The following is a 19,780-nucleotide window of genomic DNA, read 5'->3' as shown; positions in this document are numbered from 1 at the left end:
GTAAATCATGTGGCCTCTAATATGATCAGCCCTGTCTGAGCCAGTGCCTGCATGATTTCCTGTGTACTCAGGGCTGGATTACAAACTGAGCAACGGAGGCAACTTCCCCCAGAGCTGCAGGAGCCCTCAAAAGTCTTGGTTCTGATAATCTGATTAATTTTAAATTTGTTTGGGAACATGCAGCACTAAAGCAAGCTTATATCATCTGAAATAACAAGGACCTTAGGGCAGATCCTCTGTTTACTCGTAGAGGGGGAAAAATTTTAGACCTGTTAGATATTTTTTAATTTTATTCTATTGTTTTGTGTGATGTGGCCCGGGTGGGGCTATTGTGACATTTAAATTTCCTTCAGTATTAATAAAGCATTTCTTATGCTTCTTCTTCTTATTATTATTTCAGTTCCTTTTGGCATTTAAATGATGCATACTCCCTAATAAATTTGGATTAGATTTAACTGCCACAACAACAAAGCTTGGACCAGGTAGTAATCCAGGTTGGGAGTGTTGGTTGGTCTCTGGGCTCTATGCAAAATATAATTACAAAGCTATATGTTTGTAATAGGGGCCTTCAGTTCATTTTTTGCCCCAAAGCCCCCCCTGTAGGTGTACACTTACACTGTTTTCAGTTTCGTTATTACATGAAAAAGTTCGTTAGCTACAGTTAATATAATAGTGGGTTATGTTTTTTCAAGTATGCTGTCAGTCTATTCTTGGCCAGACAGCCTGAGTGTATGAAGAAAAGCTTGCTTATGAAATGTTAAGAAATATTTAGACATCAGTAATCATTTCATAGGAATTCCCCTGACTAAACTTTTACCCCTTTTACCTTTGCCCTAGAAACATTGACTGTCGCTTACGTCAACATCCTGCACTACATCTCGCGATAATTATAGAGTATAAATACAGCTGCTGTCACTTCACACGCATCATCAGTCAGCTCATTGACGACTAAGATACTTCTGAATCAACCGGTGAGTCTTTTATCTACACAGTTAATGATACTTCTTAACGACGTGGCAGCTGTAGTTGAGTTGTTTTGTGTCATTTTGTAGCTACTGAAGACATGCTACTGTAATAAGGAAGTAGTCTTGCCTCTTTATTTTTCTGGCTTTTCGTGGTTTTCTTAGAAAATAATAGAAACGTTGTATTGTCTTATCTCTACAGGTGTTTTCAGCAGACATGGCAGCAGCAGACGTTATCCCAAATCAGGTAAGTTTGTTCGAAAAACCTATGCAAGGTTATTTAGCTAATGTTTGTTAACTGTGGAATAGCTTTATATATATATATATATATATATATATATATATATATATATATATATATATTCTACAGTGTAATACTTAAGCAAAGCACCATAGAAAATGAATTGTAAAAAGTATAAAAGTATGTACACTGTACCATCTTTCCTCCCTTATTGCTGTTGGAATAAGATTTGAGCTAATAGGTTGGTTAAGCTCTCATTAAGTAAGTTCAAGTAAGTCTAACATTCCTTTTGTATTTCCTCACAGAATGTGGTGGAGAGGGTGACCAGCCTTCCTTTGGTGAGCTCCACCTATGGCTTGGTGTCCAGCGTGTACTCTAACACTAAGGGCACCCACCCTTACATCAAGTCTGTGTGTGAGGCGGCAGAGCAAGGAGTCTGGACCATCACCTCTGTGGCTCTCACCACTGCTTCACCCATCATTGACAAGCTGGAGCCTCAGAGTAAGCGCCCTTGGCTCTGAATTTCATACATCTTGCTTTTAAAGTTTATGGGATGTCAAAACAAAACTCTGTGGTGATAGTTAGCTGAGTCACACAGGCAGAGCTGGAAACAGGAAGTTCAGGTCACGCTACTAGCTGTTACTCATCTTGATCTTTCACCCAGTTTGCTCATAATCATCCTGGAATAAACCAAAAACTTGTGATACATTTGTTTTTTTTAATTATAGGAATATTTATTCACTTTTTAAAAAGTAAATAGTAAGTAAATACTAGTTTTTTCTAATTTGCGTTATTGTTTTGTTGCCCACAGTTGCCATCGCTAATGACCTGGCTTGTAAAGGTTTGGACAAGATTGAGAAAAACTTGCCCATTCTTCACCAGCCCTCTGAGCAGGTACGCCCTGGTTCCATGACCAACCTAATTGCACAATATCCTAGCAGACAGTAATGTGAGCCAATCTCCTGATGGCTGAGCTGTGACCTATGTCCCGTCTTTCTCAACTGCTATCTTTTCACCCACTTCAAACTGATCCTTTGCTGCAATCACTCCAAAGACAGCTCACTTTATTTGCCCATGTTTTTTTTTGCCCCTGCCCAGATTGTTTCCAGCGCCAAGGATGTGGTAACCAACGCTAAAGACGTTGTGTCTGGTGCCAAGGGCACAGTGTCAGACACCCTGACCAGCATGGTGGAAAAGACTCGGGGTGCGGTTCAGGATGGGATGGAGAAAACCAAAGCTGTGGTCACTGGGAGTGTCAGCACAGTACTGGAGAGCCGTGTGGCCCGGATGGTGAGCAGTGGAGTGGACACGGCTCTTACCACGTCTGAGAGCCTGGTGGAGCAGTACCTGCCTCTGACGGAGGACGAGCTGGGTGAGCGGGCTCAGAGCCAAAACATTGTGTAACACCTGAAATCACAGAAATCTACTCATGACCTATTTTTACAAGTGTGGTGAAAACCTCAACCAATGATTGAGCTTTCCTATTTCAGCTTGACTCAATAGATTTTTTAAGAGGTTAGGAGGCGGAAAGATTATTCTGTATGACTTGATGCGCCAGAGTTTGTATGAAATATTAAGTGAGAAAGGCCACTAAGATTAATCTTCTATAACAAACTGTGTCAAGGGTCAGTTATTAAGAAGCAGCTGGAGTACGTTGTTGACCATGGATTTGGTCCAGTTTCCAGGAAAACAGGACTTATCGGATTATGCTCTTCTGAGAATCCAAATTTGCATTGGTGGTCTGTTTTTCTCCGCTGTTAAAGGAGTTTTTGTTTAGAGTTAACTGTGGGTTGTTGTGAATGACCGCATTCTTCATGGCTTTAAAGCGCTCATGCAAGATGCTGTAGCAATTCATCGCAGACAAGAAGGGATTAAATCAGCTAGAACATGTTCCACTAGCGTTTTTAATTTGTCAGGATTTTCATGATTGAAAGCATCCCTGACAAGAACATAAGTTAAAGTTGTGGCTTTCATATGTTGTCTGTCTTTTTTTTATTTTTTTTTAATGGACTATTTGTTTTCCTTCCCTTATGACAGAGCTGGAGGCGAAAACCGTGCAAGGCTTTGACAAAAAGGAGCCGAGCTACTACGTACGCCTGGGCTCCCTCTCCGCCAAACTCCGAAAGCGGGCGTCCGCCAGGGCCTTGGCCAAAATAAAAGATGGCAAGCAGCGAAGCCTGGAATTCATTTCTGAGCTGAACTCCACTGTTGACCTGGTGGGTCTCCTTATTCATTAATAATAATGATAGTGGAACAAATTCAACATTTTTTTCATGAAAATTGGAAAGCTCTTGGACAAATTCTACCTAGTAAAACATGAGAAAGTAGCTAAAATGCAATGTCACATTCCTCAATATTTATTAGACTGCTGTCTTAAAATGTCAAGTTAAGCAGATTATTTCTTCTACTGCTCATGGACAGCCAATTAACTTTTAAAGTGTTTGTTTTTCCAGATTGAATATGGCAGAAAGAATATTGACGGGGCTAACCAGATGGTAAATGACAAGCTGAATTCTTTGGTGGCGTGGAGGTCCAATGGTCCAAACCAAGAGAATAGTCATGAGGCAGAGGTAAGGAGGTGGACAAGTCAAATATGCAATGAGATAACAGACTGAATTGTGTAAAGTGTAAACACACAAGTACCTTTAAATCTGCTCCTTCCCTCTGTCTAGGTAATTGAGTCTCGCACATTGGCCCTGGCACGTTCCCTCACTCATCAGCTCCAGACCACCTGCCTAGTCCTTGTCTCCAGCATGCAGGGCCTCCCCAACCACATCCAGCAGGAGGTGATCTCCGTCGGCCGCTCTGCCACACAGGTCTATACCAGTTTCAGCAAGGCTAAAGTACTGGGAGACCTGCCAGACAGCGTGTTGACCAGCAGCAAAGTCCAGCTGGGCAAAATGAAAGATTCCCTGGACCACGTCATGGATTATCTGGTCAATAACACACCGCTCAACTGGCTGGTGGGTCCCTTCTACCCCCGGGTGAGTCCTGAGGAGACGCAAACCGCATCCTGCTGCTCTCCCTCCACCCAGCCGTGCCAGGAGGTCCCCAAGGAGGTCGAGATGGAGTCACTGGATTCTCAACAGCAACAGTGATCCATCACAGCTTTGTGTTTTAATCAATATATTCTGTAGCAATACTTATGAATGCTTTGTACTAAAAGATTTATGTTTTTTTAAACTAATGTTGGACATATAAGAATCTAAAATTCTCATAGTTCCATGTGAAGAACGATACTATTTTGTACTTTTTAAAGTTTTTATTTCTTGCTGCAATCATCTCTTAAGATGTCAGATTTGTTAATTCTGTGCGCAGATAGGAAATCAACACATTTACATATCAATGTGGTGAATAGAATCCTGCTTTAATCTCCACATAAAATGTGCTGGAACAAGTGTTTTGCAGTTTCTGGGTCTTTTATTCCTCCACTTAAAAGTACTTTCTCTTGAGGTAATGTCTTTGAGATTCTTACAAAATGACACATTAACGGTTGTTTTTAAAAGCCATAAAAATGAATGTGACACAATCTCCATTTTAATTAAGTTTCTGCTCCACAAACAGAATTAATCACATTATAATCATGTCCAGGATAAAACTCTTACACTTCTCTCTGCTAAACCACAGTAAATTGATTCAACTTTATTTATAGATGGATAGAAATAGAGAGAGAGAGAATTGCATTAGGAGAAAACCCAATTTTGCATGTACAAATTAGTAATGCTACAGAGATCAATTGTTGACTTGCCTGCCTTGCTAAAGTCGGACACTACAAAATCAAATACGTAAGACATTTTGACAGATAGTCATGCAAGACAAAATAAGCTTTATTATATATTTTAAAACACATTAAGACAACCAAAGCACAATTGTGAACAAAACACAAATCCTGGTCACAGTGGATATTCGGGCATCATTACTCATCGCTGGCAGCGGCTTCGCCCTGACAGATATTCCATCAGTCTCTGAAAAATGCAAAATGCCATTTGGTGGAGAAGAGTTTACCAGACGAAGAGTTCCAAACGTCTAACAATATACTTCAAATAGCCTCTACAGTCACATTTAAAAGTGAGCTTTGTATTACCGTGAGCTTCTGAATCTGACACCATGCCACATCATCCAGCAGGTCAAAGTTTATTTCATCCTTGGTCTCGTCAGAAAAGCAGACAGTCTAGGAGGAAAGAGCCACATCACATTTGCATGATTCTAAGAAACAAATTATGCCAGTGGGGAAACTGTCTTTGTGGGTCTTGATGGGATTCAAACACTTTGCAGGGTTGACCCAGGTATTCCAGCTGAAGGACAAACCCACATGCTTCACATAAAATCTTGTCTTCCTCAAAAGCTGGTACTAAATAACAAGGATAACAATGTAATACCTGTCCCCGTGCTGTGGTTACAGTGATGTGTGCAGCAGATCCTGCCAGTGAACACTGCAAATCACCAGCAGAGACGACAGACCTGGAGAAGCACGAGATTTAACAGGTCAATTTCTTTTAGAGTTGGCTAAAATTACTACACATTAGATCTGAAAAGTATCAGCAAAAACAACATTGCAATTCAATGCATTAAAAAAAATTCAGTCAAGTACTTTAAAATCTTAAAAATCTCTTTCTTGGTGTGTGTAAGCAGTCTGATAGTACAACATGTTTCTTTCTCTGATGGCAATAACAAACCTGAGTTTAGGTTTGGTTGCTGTGGCCTCGTTATTGGTCTTGGACAAGAAGCTTTGAGTCCTTTTGGCAGTGACTGAAGAACCCCTGCAGAAAAATAACAGCAATGTCAAGACCTGCATAAAGTTCATCATAAATAATACACAGTCTTACCTGACGTTTCCAGTGCTGTTGCTACCAACTAACGTTCTGGTCCTTTTTGTTCCTTTTCCTCCCTGGAAAAAAAAACAAAAACAAAACAAAACAGAAATGATTTCTCTAAAAACAAAAGAGCACTTTGGTAGATCACTTTACAAAATGAAAAAAAAATCCTTTTACATATACAGACACAAGATGAGCTGATCTGCCTACTAAAAAAAATGTATCTCAGGTTGGTCTAATGAAGATGTTATTATGGCTGACTCACACAGTAGTGCCAGTCTTGCATGTTTGCATTATTGATGTGACTATCGATTCCCCACATTTTCTGAATTGTGAGTCAGTCACATACACACTCTGATTCTGTCCACTTCTCAACAACCTGTCAAATTAAAACCACACAGATAGGGAGAGAACCAAACATTATAACTGCACTGAGCAAAATAGACCAAAAGGTCATTTACTGTATCAATCATGACCTTTTTAAATAAAAAATGCTCAAGTTTTCTGTTCAAATTCAACCTATCAGACATCTATGTGGAGAACAAACATCCTCTAGTTTCAGATTAAACCACAAGTAGTAGATTTAATGCAACAATGCATGTCATCATGAATTTCACTCACTGGCTGCATCTATCCAGCCCCTTCAAATCCTATTGATGTGTAAATATAACATCAGGGTATCACACCCCAACAGGTTAAAAAAAACAAACAATCTAACAGAGAAAAAAGTATATAGAAAATAAATAAATCATAAATCTCAAAAGGGAAAAGTAAATATACACGAAGAAACACTAAATCTACAGTCATTGCAAAAATGAATAGCCTATATCTTAAAATCTGACTCATTGTTTACAGTTAATACACATAGTAGTAGATAATTGATGATGATGATGATTTGATTGCTAATTGCTGCCTCTACAAGAAAGGCCTGTTTCTCTTTCACATTTGCCTGAGAAAGATCTTACAGATCGAAACATTGCCTCAAAAACAGAATAAAATTCATTGGGAGCTTAACAGTGTGCAGACCTCACTCCTTTGTACCCTGCAATGAACAATTTTTTTGTCTTGCATCTGAATAATATGCCTGAATGTGCGCACATCGGTCCCTCTTCTAAATATCACATCACACATGGAAGCATTTTTTTCCCCACATTGAAAAGCAAAAATACCTGTTACATCAGTGTTTTTCAGTTCTGGGTCCTGGGGCACGCCTGCCCTGCATGTTTTCTATGTTTCCCTTCTTCCAACACGCCTGATTCAAACAATCAGATATCATCAAGCTCTGCAGAAGCCTGATAATGACTCATTCATTGGAATCAGGTGTGTTGGAGCAGGAAGGACAGGGATGCGCCAGGACCAGGACTAAAAAACACTGTGATACATCACCTACCTTAGAGGTCTTGACTGAGGACTTCTGAGCTGCTGGGGTGGACTGAACCGGAGTAGAGTCAATTGATTTCACTACAAAAAAAATGAAAAGCATAGCAGTTATCTTTATTTATAACAAATTATTTATGCAGAATTTAACTGGAAGTAATATCACCTCTTTTCCTGGGTACCCTGAGGGGCTGCCGCATCTCCAGGGATTCATTCTGGAAAAACAATCTCCGTTATTTCAAAAAAACATCTCTAGATTGTAGCAGATGCGAATAAAACTGCTGACTCAACTCACCCTCATGGCAATTGACACATCACTTGCTGAGATTTCTTCCTCTGACAGACAAGGTCAATTAACAAATGAGTGTATCCGCGACAATAATAACTAATTTTAAACCTCAAACACCTTCATACGAGGAAATGATCACCTGTTGAATAAGGAGGGGGGGCTCACCGCTTATTAAATCCACTAATCTTGTGTTCTGAAGCGAAGGAGGCATCTTCATCAGCTCCACTTTGAAGACTTTGTCTACTGTTGCCAACATGTTCTCCATTTTGCCCTCCAGCTCGTTCATACGCTCCTGTGCTGTGTGAGGAAAACGCGGTGCACTTCAGGACAAAGATGAGGGCCACTAAAGGATGTGAAACTTGACATTTTTTTTGGTAGTTTCAGCTACCTTCTTTCTCAAAATGTTGAATGAAGAGCGCCAGTTTGCTCTGTCGCATCTCTCTGCTCAGCTGCTCCTTCATCTGGGCTTTACCTGCGTTTCTCGTCCGCTTCACCGGCATCTTGCCTCACTGTCCTCACACAGTTCAGTCTGCTGTGTGTGAAACAACTCTTGTTCTTTAAATACACTCACCTGCGACCGTACAGCTTTTAATTAAGATATCCAGGCGCTTACCTGCAACTCAAGTCATGAGCTTCTCCAAGAACTATGTCGCTTGGCGGAAGGGCACTGAACAAAGACCTCTGCGGTAGGTATTCCTGCTTTGTGTGGTGACACTGAACAGAAACCACAAAAGTCCACGCAATAAAAGTGAGTACCCCAATGTCATAAGCTACAACCATCATATAAAAGTGTAAGTGATGCAAGACCTTGTGTTCATGCACTCCTGACTGAAGAAGACGTGTTGGCCTCACAACATCAAAATCAATGTAGAAAGTGAGGCTCAAGTAAAAAAGAGCCCTGCATTTATGAAGTCCTCTGAATGTGCCTGGATATTCTGGAAAACATCAGTGTCAAAAGTTCTAGATGATGACTTTTCATTGTCAGACCTGCAGTGACTTTAAAAGCGACAATCATAGGTGAAGAGCAGGTAAGACACCCTGGACCCGGTCAACCCAAGGACAGTGAAGAGTCTCAAGATGATGCCAAAAAAAATTGGACACACACATTAAGTTTTCAATCAGGTCACAAACTCATTTATTGCAGCGCACTTATGTGTAGACATTCAATTCCTTTCCACAGGACGGCAAGAGATCACTTAAATGTATTGTTAAAGAACAAGAACAGTCTCTTCTGTACATCCTCTGCCAATAAGGAGATCAAATGTACAAAGTCAGTATAGGGTGGAATCCCTTAAGACACATTAAAAGGGTTGTTAGTGATAAAAATGCTACGTCACTACACTGTCTGCAATCCAAATGTCAATAGTACAAAAATAAATAATTGAGAATTTCTTGTTTTGGAGGGAAAACTACTATTTGTTGTTAATATTCTGAGGTGGTCATATCTCATCCTCACCCTGGGTTAAGATTAGGTTTTAATCTAAGCAGTGCAAATTGAATATTTCACAACACAATCTCATCTGTACAAGTCACTCCCCAAAGTCTACAACGTAACCATCACCACTCATTTCTCAACAGTTCATTACAGCACTTTGCTTTTTTTCCTGTTTCATTGTTAAGTGGAATGTCATGTTTTTCAAAATCCTTCTTCCTTGACAATGATCAGCAGTTCTGAAAAGCCCTTTGTAGTATAAAGCTCTAAATGCTTCCGCTATTATTCAAAGCTACTGTGTGTAAACCTTAAGAGCGATCTTGTAAGCAAATAATACACCCGATTTAAAAAAAAAAAACCTTACTGGTTTATTCTATGCCATAAATCCATTGTGATATTCTGTGAGTAATGTGAAATACAGATCTAATTTACCACGACTATAAGGCATATTAGCTGATCGTGTACAGTATGCTACTGTTAAAAAAATGCAGATATTAAAAACACAAGTTGGACTGCGGTTCGTCTTTCCCTGCAAGAGAACATGTCTTGTTTTTAAGGTGTGGGAATGGCTGCTTTTCAGTAGTGTGGCACACATTTTCACTTCCAATTGATTTGTAAAAAGGATCTCTCCCTCCAAATGGCTGCTTTTAAACATATGCGTTTGAGTGTTCATGCAGAGATCAATACTTGAGATCAAGACCTGTTTTGATTGCGGGGCGTCTGGAATGTTGTGATTATTAGTGATTGTCCATGACCTCGGTCCTCTCCCATTTACACACACGTGCTGCCAACACATATTTACACAAAAACAGAGGGCCCCCACTCTGTGCTTGCACATTTACAACGAGAACAAACAGACCTGAACATTCATTAAGACAAAAGGCGTCGAGACTTGTTGCCTTAAAAAATAGGCAACCCTGGTTTTCAGATTCCCATCCCCCCACCGAGTAAAAAATATGTACAAAAAGACAGGTGGTGGGTTTTTTAGAAAGTGCACAAAGAACAGTCAGGGTCTGTACACGGTCCACTACTCAACCCACTCAGACTGATCTAATCTAAGGATAGTTAGGACAGATTTAAGCAAAGTGGCAAAAGGCTACAAGACTGGGAACTGACTGCATGATTACACACACACGCACACACACACACACAAACACACACAAACACACAGTATACTGTATGTCTAGGAGCAGTCAATACATTCTGTACAGTGAAGAATCATTCTATACACCATCTGTAAAAGAAACACACCAGTCCCCAAAGATTCACTATAGCTTTCCAATCAGTTTACAGAAATAGTTCCACTTGCAGGTGCTGCTTGGAAAATCTATGACGAGCATGATAAGGTTGTAAAAAAAAAAAAAAAAAAGCAGACAAAGGGCATCTTCAAGACAAGGAGAAGAAGTACCATGTTTGGGCGTTTGGAGGTGTTTAAATCATATTTTGCTCACACTCCCAGCCCACCATCTATCTTGGACGCTCCCCTTTCCTCCCACTGTCACGCTTGACTCGTCAGATTTTGTGTGTGAGTGGTGGTCAGATGACCGGGGGTCCAAAGCATTTAAGGCACCACTGGATGCTGGGGCTGGGCGGGCGATCGATGCGGTGCAGAGACTTGAGCTGTTCTGTGCTAAGTTCATCATAGGCCACGCGATACTCCCTGTCGAATGCCTCTGCAGATATAAAGAGAGGGAAAAAAAGTCACAAAGCGTAGTTTCAAGTTGGATTCTTGGACTTTAAGACCTTTTTGATGAGACAATCATTGAAGGAATCAATTATGATGTAATTTAGAAACATTTCAGCCTTGTTCACAACCTTCAGGCTCTTTAAAAAGTGCATGAAGGCAGTGGAATGTAACTGGTTGATTGCCCTCTCACATATTCACTCACCTACGTCAATGTTCTCCCGTCCCAAGGCCACCAGTGAGAGAAACAATATTTCTCTATAAATACTCCTGAGAGAAATAAGGAACATACAAATGAGACATAAAACTTGTGGGAATGAATAAAGAGAAGCATAAAGTGCTTTCATCAAGACAAGCAGGGCTAACCTCTGTCGTTTGACCCCCTCCGGACGCCGTTTGATCTCTCGGATCAGCAGGTTGATTGGCCCGTAGACATCGTTGGTCTGGATGTTGCGAACGATTGTGTTGAGGAGCGTACGAATCTCCTGGTGGTCTGTTGGAGCCAATGTCCCCTTCTTTTCCACTGGAAAACAACACATGCACCAACAGAGAGCCTTTTATTTTATCCTCTTTGTATTGACTGACCTCTTCTGGCCAACAGCGACATTACAACCAAGGAGATGCATACCTATAAAATGCCTCTATTACACAGTATCAACTAACTTGCAGACATTTCAAAGCACAGATGGCAAAATTACGCTCATATGAATTTTACTTCAACAATGAAAACAATGCAAGTTAATTAAGTTTTGTTTACCCTTGAATAATATAGTACTAAAATATTAATATGACTATGTATAATCCTAATTATTAATATGTTTAGGGAAGTCAACCATGGCTAACACTATGTGTGTACACTCACTAAAGGTCCTCCAGAGTCGGTAGAGGGGTTCTTCTGGTTCCTTGTGCAGGTTGATGTTGTCCCACAGGAGCTGGACATATACCTGCTTACTGTCCTGGGACAGTGACGTCAGGGGCAACTGCAAAGATAAACATGTTTGTTATATTACTGCGGACATGGTACTATTTAAGTGAAGCGAAAGAGACAAAGACAAGAGCGATAGATGACATGTTTGGTATCTAACCTGTACTCCGTTGTTGCAGTGTCCAGAGGTGAGGATGAGCCCAGGTAGGTGAGTCGGCAGGTCAAGGCGGCGGAAATACCACACCAGGTTCCAGAAGATGATGGGGTGCTGGCTGAGGAACTTGTGGGTGTAGATCACCTGGTTGGACAAGACAGAGAAGCAAACATGTCAGGATGTTGTATTATGTGTACTAGCTTTCTATAAAGCTGACCATGAGATTACATGTGTGTGCGTGTGTGTCTAAATTACCTGATCTCCCTCATTCTCCATTAGGGTCTCCAGCTCCTTGCGCAGCACCAAGGGGCTTAGGTATGGTACGGACACAGGCTTGGGGTTTGGACGTTTGGTCCCCATTCCATCCTGACAAACATAAATTAATAACAAGCTATATTTAGAGACAGATTTATAATTGCAAGTACACTGCAGGTAAAGGATTTCCTTGATTATTTAAGAGTAATAGTTTGGGACAGTTGGGGCCACTGACCGACACCTCCTGCAGGCTGCAGGGCAGGCTGGTAGTGGAGACACCATGACCAGGTCTCTGGGAGGAGTCAAGGCTCTGCAGCGGGCCACCGACACTGTTGCTGCGCGTCAGTGACGTCCCACTGCATCTCTGTTGCTTCCCTGCAGCCTGGTGCTCCAGTAAACCCAGTGGGTCCGACTGTACTGGCTCTGGAATCAGACTGTAAAAGACAACAGGCAAAGACGTAGTCAGGAAACAGTGGTTCTGGAAGAAACTAGGCAGATTCTTGGAGCAGATATATTTTAAATGACAAGATCATCCTGGCTGTTGCTTTTCGGATCCAGTATCAAACTGATTCCAGATCTACATGAGTACATCATTTATACCTCTTATGTGTTCCAGCACAATTATCTGGAGTCTCCCTTGTTTCCTCTTCAGGGAAAGAGATAAGGTCTGGCGTCTTAATGTCAGCTGAACTGCTAACTGTGGGCTGGGCACTGGTGCTGTGAATACTGTCTCCTGAGGCACTGGGATTCATATAGAACCTGAAAGGGAAAAAGGCAGACTTTAATTAATCTCTAGAGGAACTATTGATATTAGAATCTTTACTGTTAAATCAAAATCAGAAATTGAATCTTTACGACATAACTTTCAAATAAGGATACAGCTCAGAATGATCAGGTCTGTTTAAATACAGATGCAACAGATTCTTACCCGGTCATCGTACGCAAGTCATGAAACTCAACGTGCAACAAGGGAAGGAAGGCTGTACGACAGAAAGGACAGTTGGTGTTGAGATTGGAGTCGTCGGCTGTCCAACCTGCCATGATCTCCTCATCATACACCAGCGCTTCACAGGAGCGGCACTGAGAACAACTGGACATCAGCACCTGTCAGCAGGAAAATATAGCAGTCAGTTACTCAACTGTATGTTCATGTTGGAGTGCAAGCACAGCAGATGCAAAGAGAGTGTTTGTGCATCCATGTCTGACCTCCAGTGCAATGTTCTGGTAGATGCTTGAGGAGGAAGCGTGATGTGAGGAGCCTTGCTCAGAGTCAGGACCCCTGCCTGCTCGCCCTGGAGTTGGATCTGCAGACAAAGGCAAAGACAAACTTTGACAGCTGATATCACATGCTTTATGGCCTTCTCTTCCACTTTCCTTACACATTTACACCAGAGTGTGCTTACGTGTGTGGTGTGTCCCTCGGCCTGTGTCGCTGCTGCCACTGCTGCTGCCCAGGCTGGTGCAGCTCTGGTTCAGACCGTTGGCCACCAACCCTGGGATGGCCCCTCTCTCGGGACTCTCGTCTATGTCATGCGCTGCCAGCATGTGTTCGTCCAGATGGGCTGGAAAGCCACCGCCACCCTGACCTTGTTCATCCTGCAGAAGAAAATGCCTCATACGTTTTATATTTTCAACTCTTGGTATGTGAGGTAGAGGTATGTAGTTGTATCGATCAGCATTATAGCAGAAGCTAAGACTACAAGTGAAAAATATGAGGAGTAATCCTTTTAACGATACTCACCTCATCATCTGAGTAGGAGTACGCTGAAGCCACTGCCCCCCACACTTTGCTGGCTACATTTGCTGCCTGCTTCATGCTCGACTTAAGCACATCGATTTTAGGCCCCGACAACAGGGTGTCCATCTTGATGCCTGAAATGGAGTTAATGACTGAGCCCAATGACCCTCCCTGGGAGGACTTGACCAGCGCTGTCAGCGAGGATGATCTAGGACCCGGGCTAGCCGTCGTCTTGCCTGGTGTCTTTGTCTTTGCAGCAAACGTCTTGGAGCGAGTGACGGTGTGGGGGCTGCGTTTGGGTGTGTCTCCTGGGGAGCCAGTTGGAGTTTTAACAGGAGGCACAGGGAGGCTGGACCTCCGCTCAATGGACTGTTTGGGCTGTGGGGCGTCAGTGGAGTCTCCCTGAGCCTGCTGGAGCTCCATGCTGGAGGACTTAGCACCCAGGGGGGTTCGAAGGCTCATGTACATTTCAATTTCCTCAGCCAGGTTGCGGGACACCACAGCAGGCATGGAGCGTGGCGCCTCCTGGCTGGTAACAGAAGCAGACTCTTCGTTCTCCGAAACCAGGAGGGAAAGTGGGTCAGCACCCGCCTCCACGTCCGCCCTCTCCAGGGCCACTCCCCGCGCTCCAGACTCGTCCTCCTGTGTTTCAGTGTGCTTCCTCTCTCGTTTCTCTATTTTTACCTCATTCCCCTCCACCCCTTTATCAAGTCCCTTTCCTTCTTCTGGTGCTTCCTCTGTTAGCTTCCCCAGGGTGAGGCCCTGATCATTTTCAGGCTCTTCCTCCAGGTCTTTAAAAAGTGCTTTGGACACACTGTTAGGTGGTGGACTATGACCAGCAGAGAGTGCTGCAGTCAGGATACGGGCATCGGCACCCATCTGGCTGGCCATGTGGTCCACGCCTTTCTCCAAGAGCATTCCAGCACGGGTTTCAGCGGTGAAGCTACAGCTGCGTTCAGCAAAGGCTTTCTGCCGCTGCTGTTGAGACTGGTTAGCTCCATCCGCAGAAGCCACTGGGGCATCATCGTCAGGTAGAGACACACTATCGTTATTGCTTTGCCTCCTGAACAGCTTTCCTGTACCTGCAGAATATGTACAGATATAGTTAGAATTGCCCAATTTCAATTTTAATAATTAAACTTATAGTTGATCAGTTTAATTTGAATGGAAAAAACTAGCCACTATGAAAAGTCATAAAAGTGCCAAAATTGTTGTAACTCTTCCTCCTCACCCGTTTCCCTGCCAGAATCAAAGCTTCCTGTGGACAGCTTCACAATACTAGGAACAGACGAGGGCACATCAACAGGACTTGGGGGCTCTGCCACTGCTACCGCACTGTCCACTGAGCTGGAAATGTCACCTCCTGGTTAAAACAAAAGCACATAATCAACATACCGACAATCTGGTTTGTGGTACAACTTACAACTCTAAAATGCAGAACTGGATGAAATGTTATTATTTGCTATATGCTACACATTAGATGAAAGTTGTTTTTCTTACCATTATTTTGTGCTTTGACATTTTTTCTGTCTTCAGTGGAAAGGACAACTGCGTGCGAAGGCTCTGGCAGCTCCTGACGTAACTCATCCTTGGAGCCATAGCCCTGATCAGACTGTCTGCCTGTGGATCACAGAAACAGACATTCACATCAACAAATGCTCTCATTTTTAAAGAGGATGTGTTTTAAGGAAAAATCAGCATTTTGCCATGTGGGTCTTATTTTCATGGTTTTGTCTAATTTTGCTTCTGGTTATGGTAACATTTTACTCACCTACTTCATTGCTGAGATATGGGGACGCAGTGACTTTGCTTGACAGACAGATTTAAGCTTAGATAAATGGGTTTAAGTGAGGATTTGTTTTACAACCTTTTCAACTTTGCAGTCAGGTTGACAAGACTGGTGTTGTAGCATCTCCAGATCTCAGCAATGGCCCAAAAACATACAAGCAATGTGCTTTCTGACTCTGGATTTAAAGCTTTAGACCTGCGGTACCTTTCGGAAGTCAGTACCTGTACTACAGTGGTTGTCTGTTGAGTCTCCCATGTCGTGGCTGTGGGCAAATAGGTTATGTTCCTCACCGTTGACTTCATTTGAGCTGTCTGCACTTCCATGACTCAAACGGTCAGCATCAGTGACTGATGATCCACCTATAGATGCAGCTTCAGACCGAAAGAAAGAATACAGTGAGTAGGAGACAGAATGAGAGAAAAACAAATCATGTCTGGTGCAAAAATGTCCCTGGTTATGCAAACACATGTCTGCAATTAGTTCTCTGGTATCATTCCCACCTGTGGTAGAAATTGCTGGTTCCTTCTTGGACGACGTACGGTCTACAGCATGCTTGAACTGGGTCACTCCACGCAGCACATTACGAAGCTTGGTCCACATAAAGAGGCCGCTGCGGTTTCGGCTCGGCCACGGGCTCTCTAAGACAGCCTGCAGAGGGAACAGATTGAACTATGTCAGCCTCCAAATTGCTGTTGTTGTGGCTTAAAAATATATACTTAAAGTGAAATATTTAAGAAAATGCTAGTGCAAGTGATCTTTTGAGCTTTTGGTATCTCTTTGCAAGCTAGAAATATTTCAAAATTGTTAGGCGGCATATGACCTTGTTGTAGTATCCATATGTGATGGCGTTGGGATGAACTCCAGCTTTCTTCATCTCAACCAGGACTCGCACAGCCATTACAGGAAGACCCCAAAGACCACAGAGCTGCATCACCACTCTGTAACACACCTGAAAGCCAGAGAGAAGAAAAAAACATTAAAAATATTAATCAGTCTTGGATTTGAACATTTTCCAGTCCATAAAAAAAGTACTATAAAGCCTGTACATGAAAATGATGGTAAACATTATATTTATTAGTGATAAATAATGTGACCGTACCTCATCCAGCACCTCCACCTCAGTGGTCCTCATCTTTAAGAGGACGTTGTACGCCTGTTGCATGGCTCGGCTTTTAGACTTGGCCAGTCGTACACCTGCTGGCAGGCAGATGAACCACAGGCTGTAGCAGTGACTGAACAGGCAACGGGCCCACAGCGGAGGGTTTGAGTAGAAACGCTTGGCCATCTTGTATGCTAGCTTGATTTCCTGTCAGATAAAGCAGACATTTAGAACAGTTTTACAGAAGATGCAGGGAGTGACAAATTCATTTTTGACACAAGTTTGGGTTGCTGCAACACCCAGTCCCTTACAGGCACTGTGTACCAGTAACAGGGGTATCACTGCTCCTTGAATGGGATTATGTATGTATGCACCTGTTTCGTCCTCTTAGCCAGTAGTGCAGGGCTGCTGGACAGACTGGCCCCCGCTGCTCTGCTGCTGATTGCTGGCCGTAACTCCCTGGGACGGTCAAATAGCTCCATCTGCAGCTGGGGGAAACGTTTATAGCTGTAGGATGAGAAATAGGTTGTGAGAAAAGCATCCCAATGCTGACAAATGAATTAAAAAGCCAACGAAGGATAGTTGTCACACATTTTAAGACAAAATAACATTAACAGCTATTATCTTTTTTTTTTTTTATTTCTGTTTGACTACAGTTAAAAAACCCCCAAAAACGTACGTGTGTCTGGGTTCAGATAAGTCTTCAGCTGAAGGTTCAGGGGGCATGACAAAGACGGTGTGCTCACTCTTCTGGGACTCGTCCAGCTCCAACAGTCTCGTGTCCTCGGACGACTCTCCTTCAACCTGCAGTGAGGATCAAATCCAGAAAATGAAAACTATGCCTTGAGTTTTACAAAGAGCACACTACTGCATGCAAGTATTGTGCAGGCCATTTCCTGTCTGATGGCAGAAAGTAAACAACAACAAGCAAATTTACAATCTATTATACTTCTCTAATTAGGCAGTACATTATTTGATTAGGATTTAAGAATAGAAGAAAAGCAGGAATGTTAATGCACCTTGGTGAAAGAATTTATAAAAAAGGGTTGAAACGGTTAATTTGTTTACCTTTAAATGTAGTGGCAAGCATTAAAAAACAAGGTGCGAAGAAATCTAATTACAGCGTACGCAATTACCTTGGTGCCCTTGTCGGTGATTTTATCAGAGGGAAAAAGCTGCAAGTAGAGGAAAGAGAGCAAAGGGAACAGAATGAATCAGAGGAAAATTTGGCTTCCTTAGTCTCCCAGCGGATGAATGTTATTTTGCCAATAAAACAACGTGAAACAAAGGCTTGTTCATGGAAGGAAACCCCCGGTGAAAGAAAAAACAAAACAAAAAACAACACAGCATGCGACGTGTACATATTGAAGATGGGACTGGCGCTGGGCTGGTGATCACCTTCTCGACGCAGTCGTCAAAAAAGGCCAAACCCGTGTCCTTGTCACTAACAAAGGTGCACTCCTCGATGAAGCGGATGAATATCTGGGTCTTGGTGAGCTGGGAGTAGAACTTCTGGTGTGCGCGGTCTCTGCTTTTAAGAAACCCTGCAGGAAGGCATGGAGAGGTTGTGGTATCACTAAAAACCATGTTTCACAAACAGTCATTGTTGATTTTGGCATGTACCAATATACAGGATTTGATCTTGTGAATCCACTTTAAGGAGAATTAAGTTTAAAAATATAGTTGGGTTTAAGTTTTCTCCTTCAGGAAATGTATTTTTACATTTATTCTTGAATGGCCCTCTTTGAAAACTAATGGACAGAGGTGTTAAAATACACAAAATTAAGAGCCTTTTCCCCTCTATTATCTATTTTCCCGGCAAAAAGCATTAGTGTACCCTTGTTATAGCAGATGAGGAAGGTGATTGATTTCTAAAAACACTTATGTTGAGTGATAGTAGGTCCTTAAAACAGACATGCCAATAAAATCAAGCATTAGCTGAAATAAGGCCATAAATTATGCAAAGGTTACAAAGCCTTGTTCTATAGCATTAGGCTGCCAATAAACAAAACCATTACCTACATGTCGACTCTCTTGTTTTTATACATCATGCTCATCACTTTGGTTATTATGAAAATGTTTTCTTATCTCCAGGTTTACACACATTTGAGAAGTGAGCAGCGCATCGCTCGTGTTTACCTTGCAGGTCATATAGGGAGTCTGCAGCCGTGGCCTTCTCGGATGGTGCCTGGGTGATGGGTTTGAGGTAGGAGCGGTAGCCCTTCAGGATGGACGCCATGAAACGGAGGAACGCTTCCTGGATTTCCATCTCCAGGGCCGTCTTCTTCTTGTGCCACGTGAAGTCTGCCTCGATGGGGGTCATGTCCACTGCTGAGCCTTCCTGTGGTGTTTGACGCACTGAAACTAAAACGCAAAAAAGGTCAATTTGAACAATTTAAATATAATCTGATGTTCTTCTTTTAACATTATAAGCCCTATTTCCCCATGCAACATTTCCTTTTCCTCATCATTATGATCCTTTAACACTAGAACCACCAGGGGTCAGTATATTACATAAAACCGCCAACGGGTAAAATTTACCCATGCACCTGGCTACAGCATTTCTAACATTAAAAAAATGTACTCTGTCATTGTATTAAGGCATTGTCTTCACAAAGGAATGTCTAAAGTCAAAATATGAATTTGGTTAATCATCACTTGTGTTTTGGTCCTCTTGTTTTATAATCTAAATAAATATCTTTAAGAGCACTAATCGCTTTCCATGGCTGTCAGTATAAATCAATCTAAAATGACACTGAAAATGGGTATAAGAAGGAGATATTTGCACATTTGGGTGGTGTGATATTATTATAAAACAACATTCATCACATAATGAGATAACCCATGTTATTTAAATGACCAAAGTAGCCTAAATACCTCAAATGGACAATAATGAGCCATAATAATAATAAACAACAACTGCACTTATGGGTGATTTAATGTTGCAACAAAATCATGACAATCAAGTCAAGTGCACAATTTCACCTAATCAATTATTAATTTAGGCATTTCAACAATGTG

The 19,780-nt window shown here is 42.1% G+C and overlaps 3 protein-coding genes across 7 annotated transcripts in view; 1 reads left to right on the top strand and 2 right to left on the bottom strand.

Annotated features, from left to right (window-relative positions):
- The first annotated feature begins 865 nt into the window (after positions 1 to 865).
- On the top strand, positions 866 to 4,601 carry plin2 (perilipin 2). Its single transcript, XM_042400599.1, has 8 exons — positions 866 to 971; positions 1,165 to 1,209; positions 1,509 to 1,704; positions 2,015 to 2,097; positions 2,302 to 2,575; positions 3,241 to 3,419; positions 3,657 to 3,773; positions 3,876 to 4,601. The coding sequence occupies exons 2-8, from the start codon at positions 1,180 to 1,182 to the stop codon at positions 4,299 to 4,301; spliced, it is 1,305 nt and encodes a 434-aa protein (XP_042256533.1). The 5' UTR covers positions 866 to 971; positions 1,165 to 1,179; the 3' UTR covers positions 4,302 to 4,601.
- A 408-nt stretch (positions 4,602 to 5,009) lies between these two features.
- cdca9 (cell division cycle associated 9) lies at positions 5,010 to 8,235 on the bottom strand. 3 transcript variants are annotated; one of them, XM_042400601.1, is made up of 10 exons: positions 8,072 to 8,235; positions 7,849 to 7,980; positions 7,690 to 7,730; positions 7,561 to 7,609; positions 7,408 to 7,478; positions 6,063 to 6,091; positions 5,880 to 5,963; positions 5,583 to 5,664; positions 5,288 to 5,374; positions 5,010 to 5,168 (listed from the first exon to the last, which is right to left on the bottom strand). In XM_042400601.1, exons 1-10 carry the CDS (start codon positions 8,181 to 8,183, stop codon positions 5,124 to 5,126), a joined length of 732 nt encoding a protein of 243 aa, XP_042256535.1. In that variant the 5' UTR covers positions 8,184 to 8,235; the 3' UTR covers positions 5,010 to 5,123. The 3 variants fall into 3 exon arrangements, with proteins under 3 accessions (XP_042256535.1, XP_042256534.1, XP_042256536.1); XM_042400600.1 differs by having other exon boundaries at positions 6,030 to 6,091; positions 8,072 to 8,233; XM_042400602.1 differs by having other exon boundaries at positions 6,030 to 6,091; positions 8,156 to 8,220.
- Positions 8,236 to 8,789: 554 nt separating this feature from the next.
- dennd4c (DENN/MADD domain containing 4C) overlaps positions 8,790 to 19,780 on the bottom strand; it is a 38,035-nt gene continuing 27,044 nt past the window's right edge. Inside the window, exons 12-34 of one of the 3 annotated variants that reach the window (XM_042400598.1) lie at positions 18,899 to 19,123; positions 18,158 to 18,303; positions 17,896 to 17,934; positions 17,439 to 17,563; positions 17,134 to 17,266; positions 16,760 to 16,966; positions 16,481 to 16,609; positions 16,161 to 16,308; positions 15,951 to 16,031; positions 15,372 to 15,491; positions 15,103 to 15,234; positions 13,875 to 14,953; positions 13,537 to 13,729; positions 13,340 to 13,437; positions 13,062 to 13,237; positions 12,734 to 12,892; positions 12,369 to 12,567; positions 12,134 to 12,244; positions 11,885 to 12,022; positions 11,662 to 11,779; positions 11,166 to 11,322; positions 11,005 to 11,069; positions 8,790 to 10,788 (exon numbers count right to left, since the gene is read on the bottom strand). In XM_042400598.1, coding sequence (XP_042256532.1) covers positions 10,652 to 10,788; positions 11,005 to 11,069; positions 11,166 to 11,322; positions 11,662 to 11,779; positions 11,885 to 12,022; positions 12,134 to 12,244; positions 12,369 to 12,567; positions 12,734 to 12,892; positions 13,062 to 13,237; positions 13,340 to 13,437; positions 13,537 to 13,729; positions 13,875 to 14,953; positions 15,103 to 15,234; positions 15,372 to 15,491; positions 15,951 to 16,031; positions 16,161 to 16,308; positions 16,481 to 16,609; positions 16,760 to 16,966; positions 17,134 to 17,266; positions 17,439 to 17,563; positions 17,896 to 17,934; positions 18,158 to 18,303; positions 18,899 to 19,123 — 4,115 coding nt within the window. In that variant the 3' untranslated portion in view covers positions 8,790 to 10,651. Of the gene's footprint in view, positions 10,789 to 11,004; positions 11,070 to 11,165; positions 11,323 to 11,661; positions 11,780 to 11,884; positions 12,023 to 12,133; positions 12,245 to 12,368; positions 12,568 to 12,733; positions 12,893 to 13,061; positions 13,238 to 13,339; positions 13,438 to 13,536; positions 13,730 to 13,874; positions 14,954 to 15,102; positions 15,235 to 15,371; positions 15,492 to 15,881; positions 16,032 to 16,160; positions 16,309 to 16,480; positions 16,610 to 16,759; positions 16,967 to 17,133; positions 17,267 to 17,438; positions 17,564 to 17,895; positions 17,935 to 18,157; positions 18,304 to 18,898; positions 19,124 to 19,780 lie in introns of all 3 variants that reach the window. The other 2 variants (XM_042400596.1, XM_042400597.1) reach the window with 2 other exon arrangements.

The sequence above is a fragment of the Thunnus maccoyii genome, chromosome 22 (assembly GCF_910596095.1).
Source record: "Thunnus maccoyii chromosome 22, fThuMac1.1, whole genome shotgun sequence".
Lineage (NCBI taxonomy): Eukaryota > Metazoa > Chordata > Actinopteri > Scombriformes > Scombridae > Thunnus > Thunnus maccoyii.
Note: the sequence above shows the minus strand (reverse complement) of the source record. Positions and strands in the feature narration are given on the sequence as shown.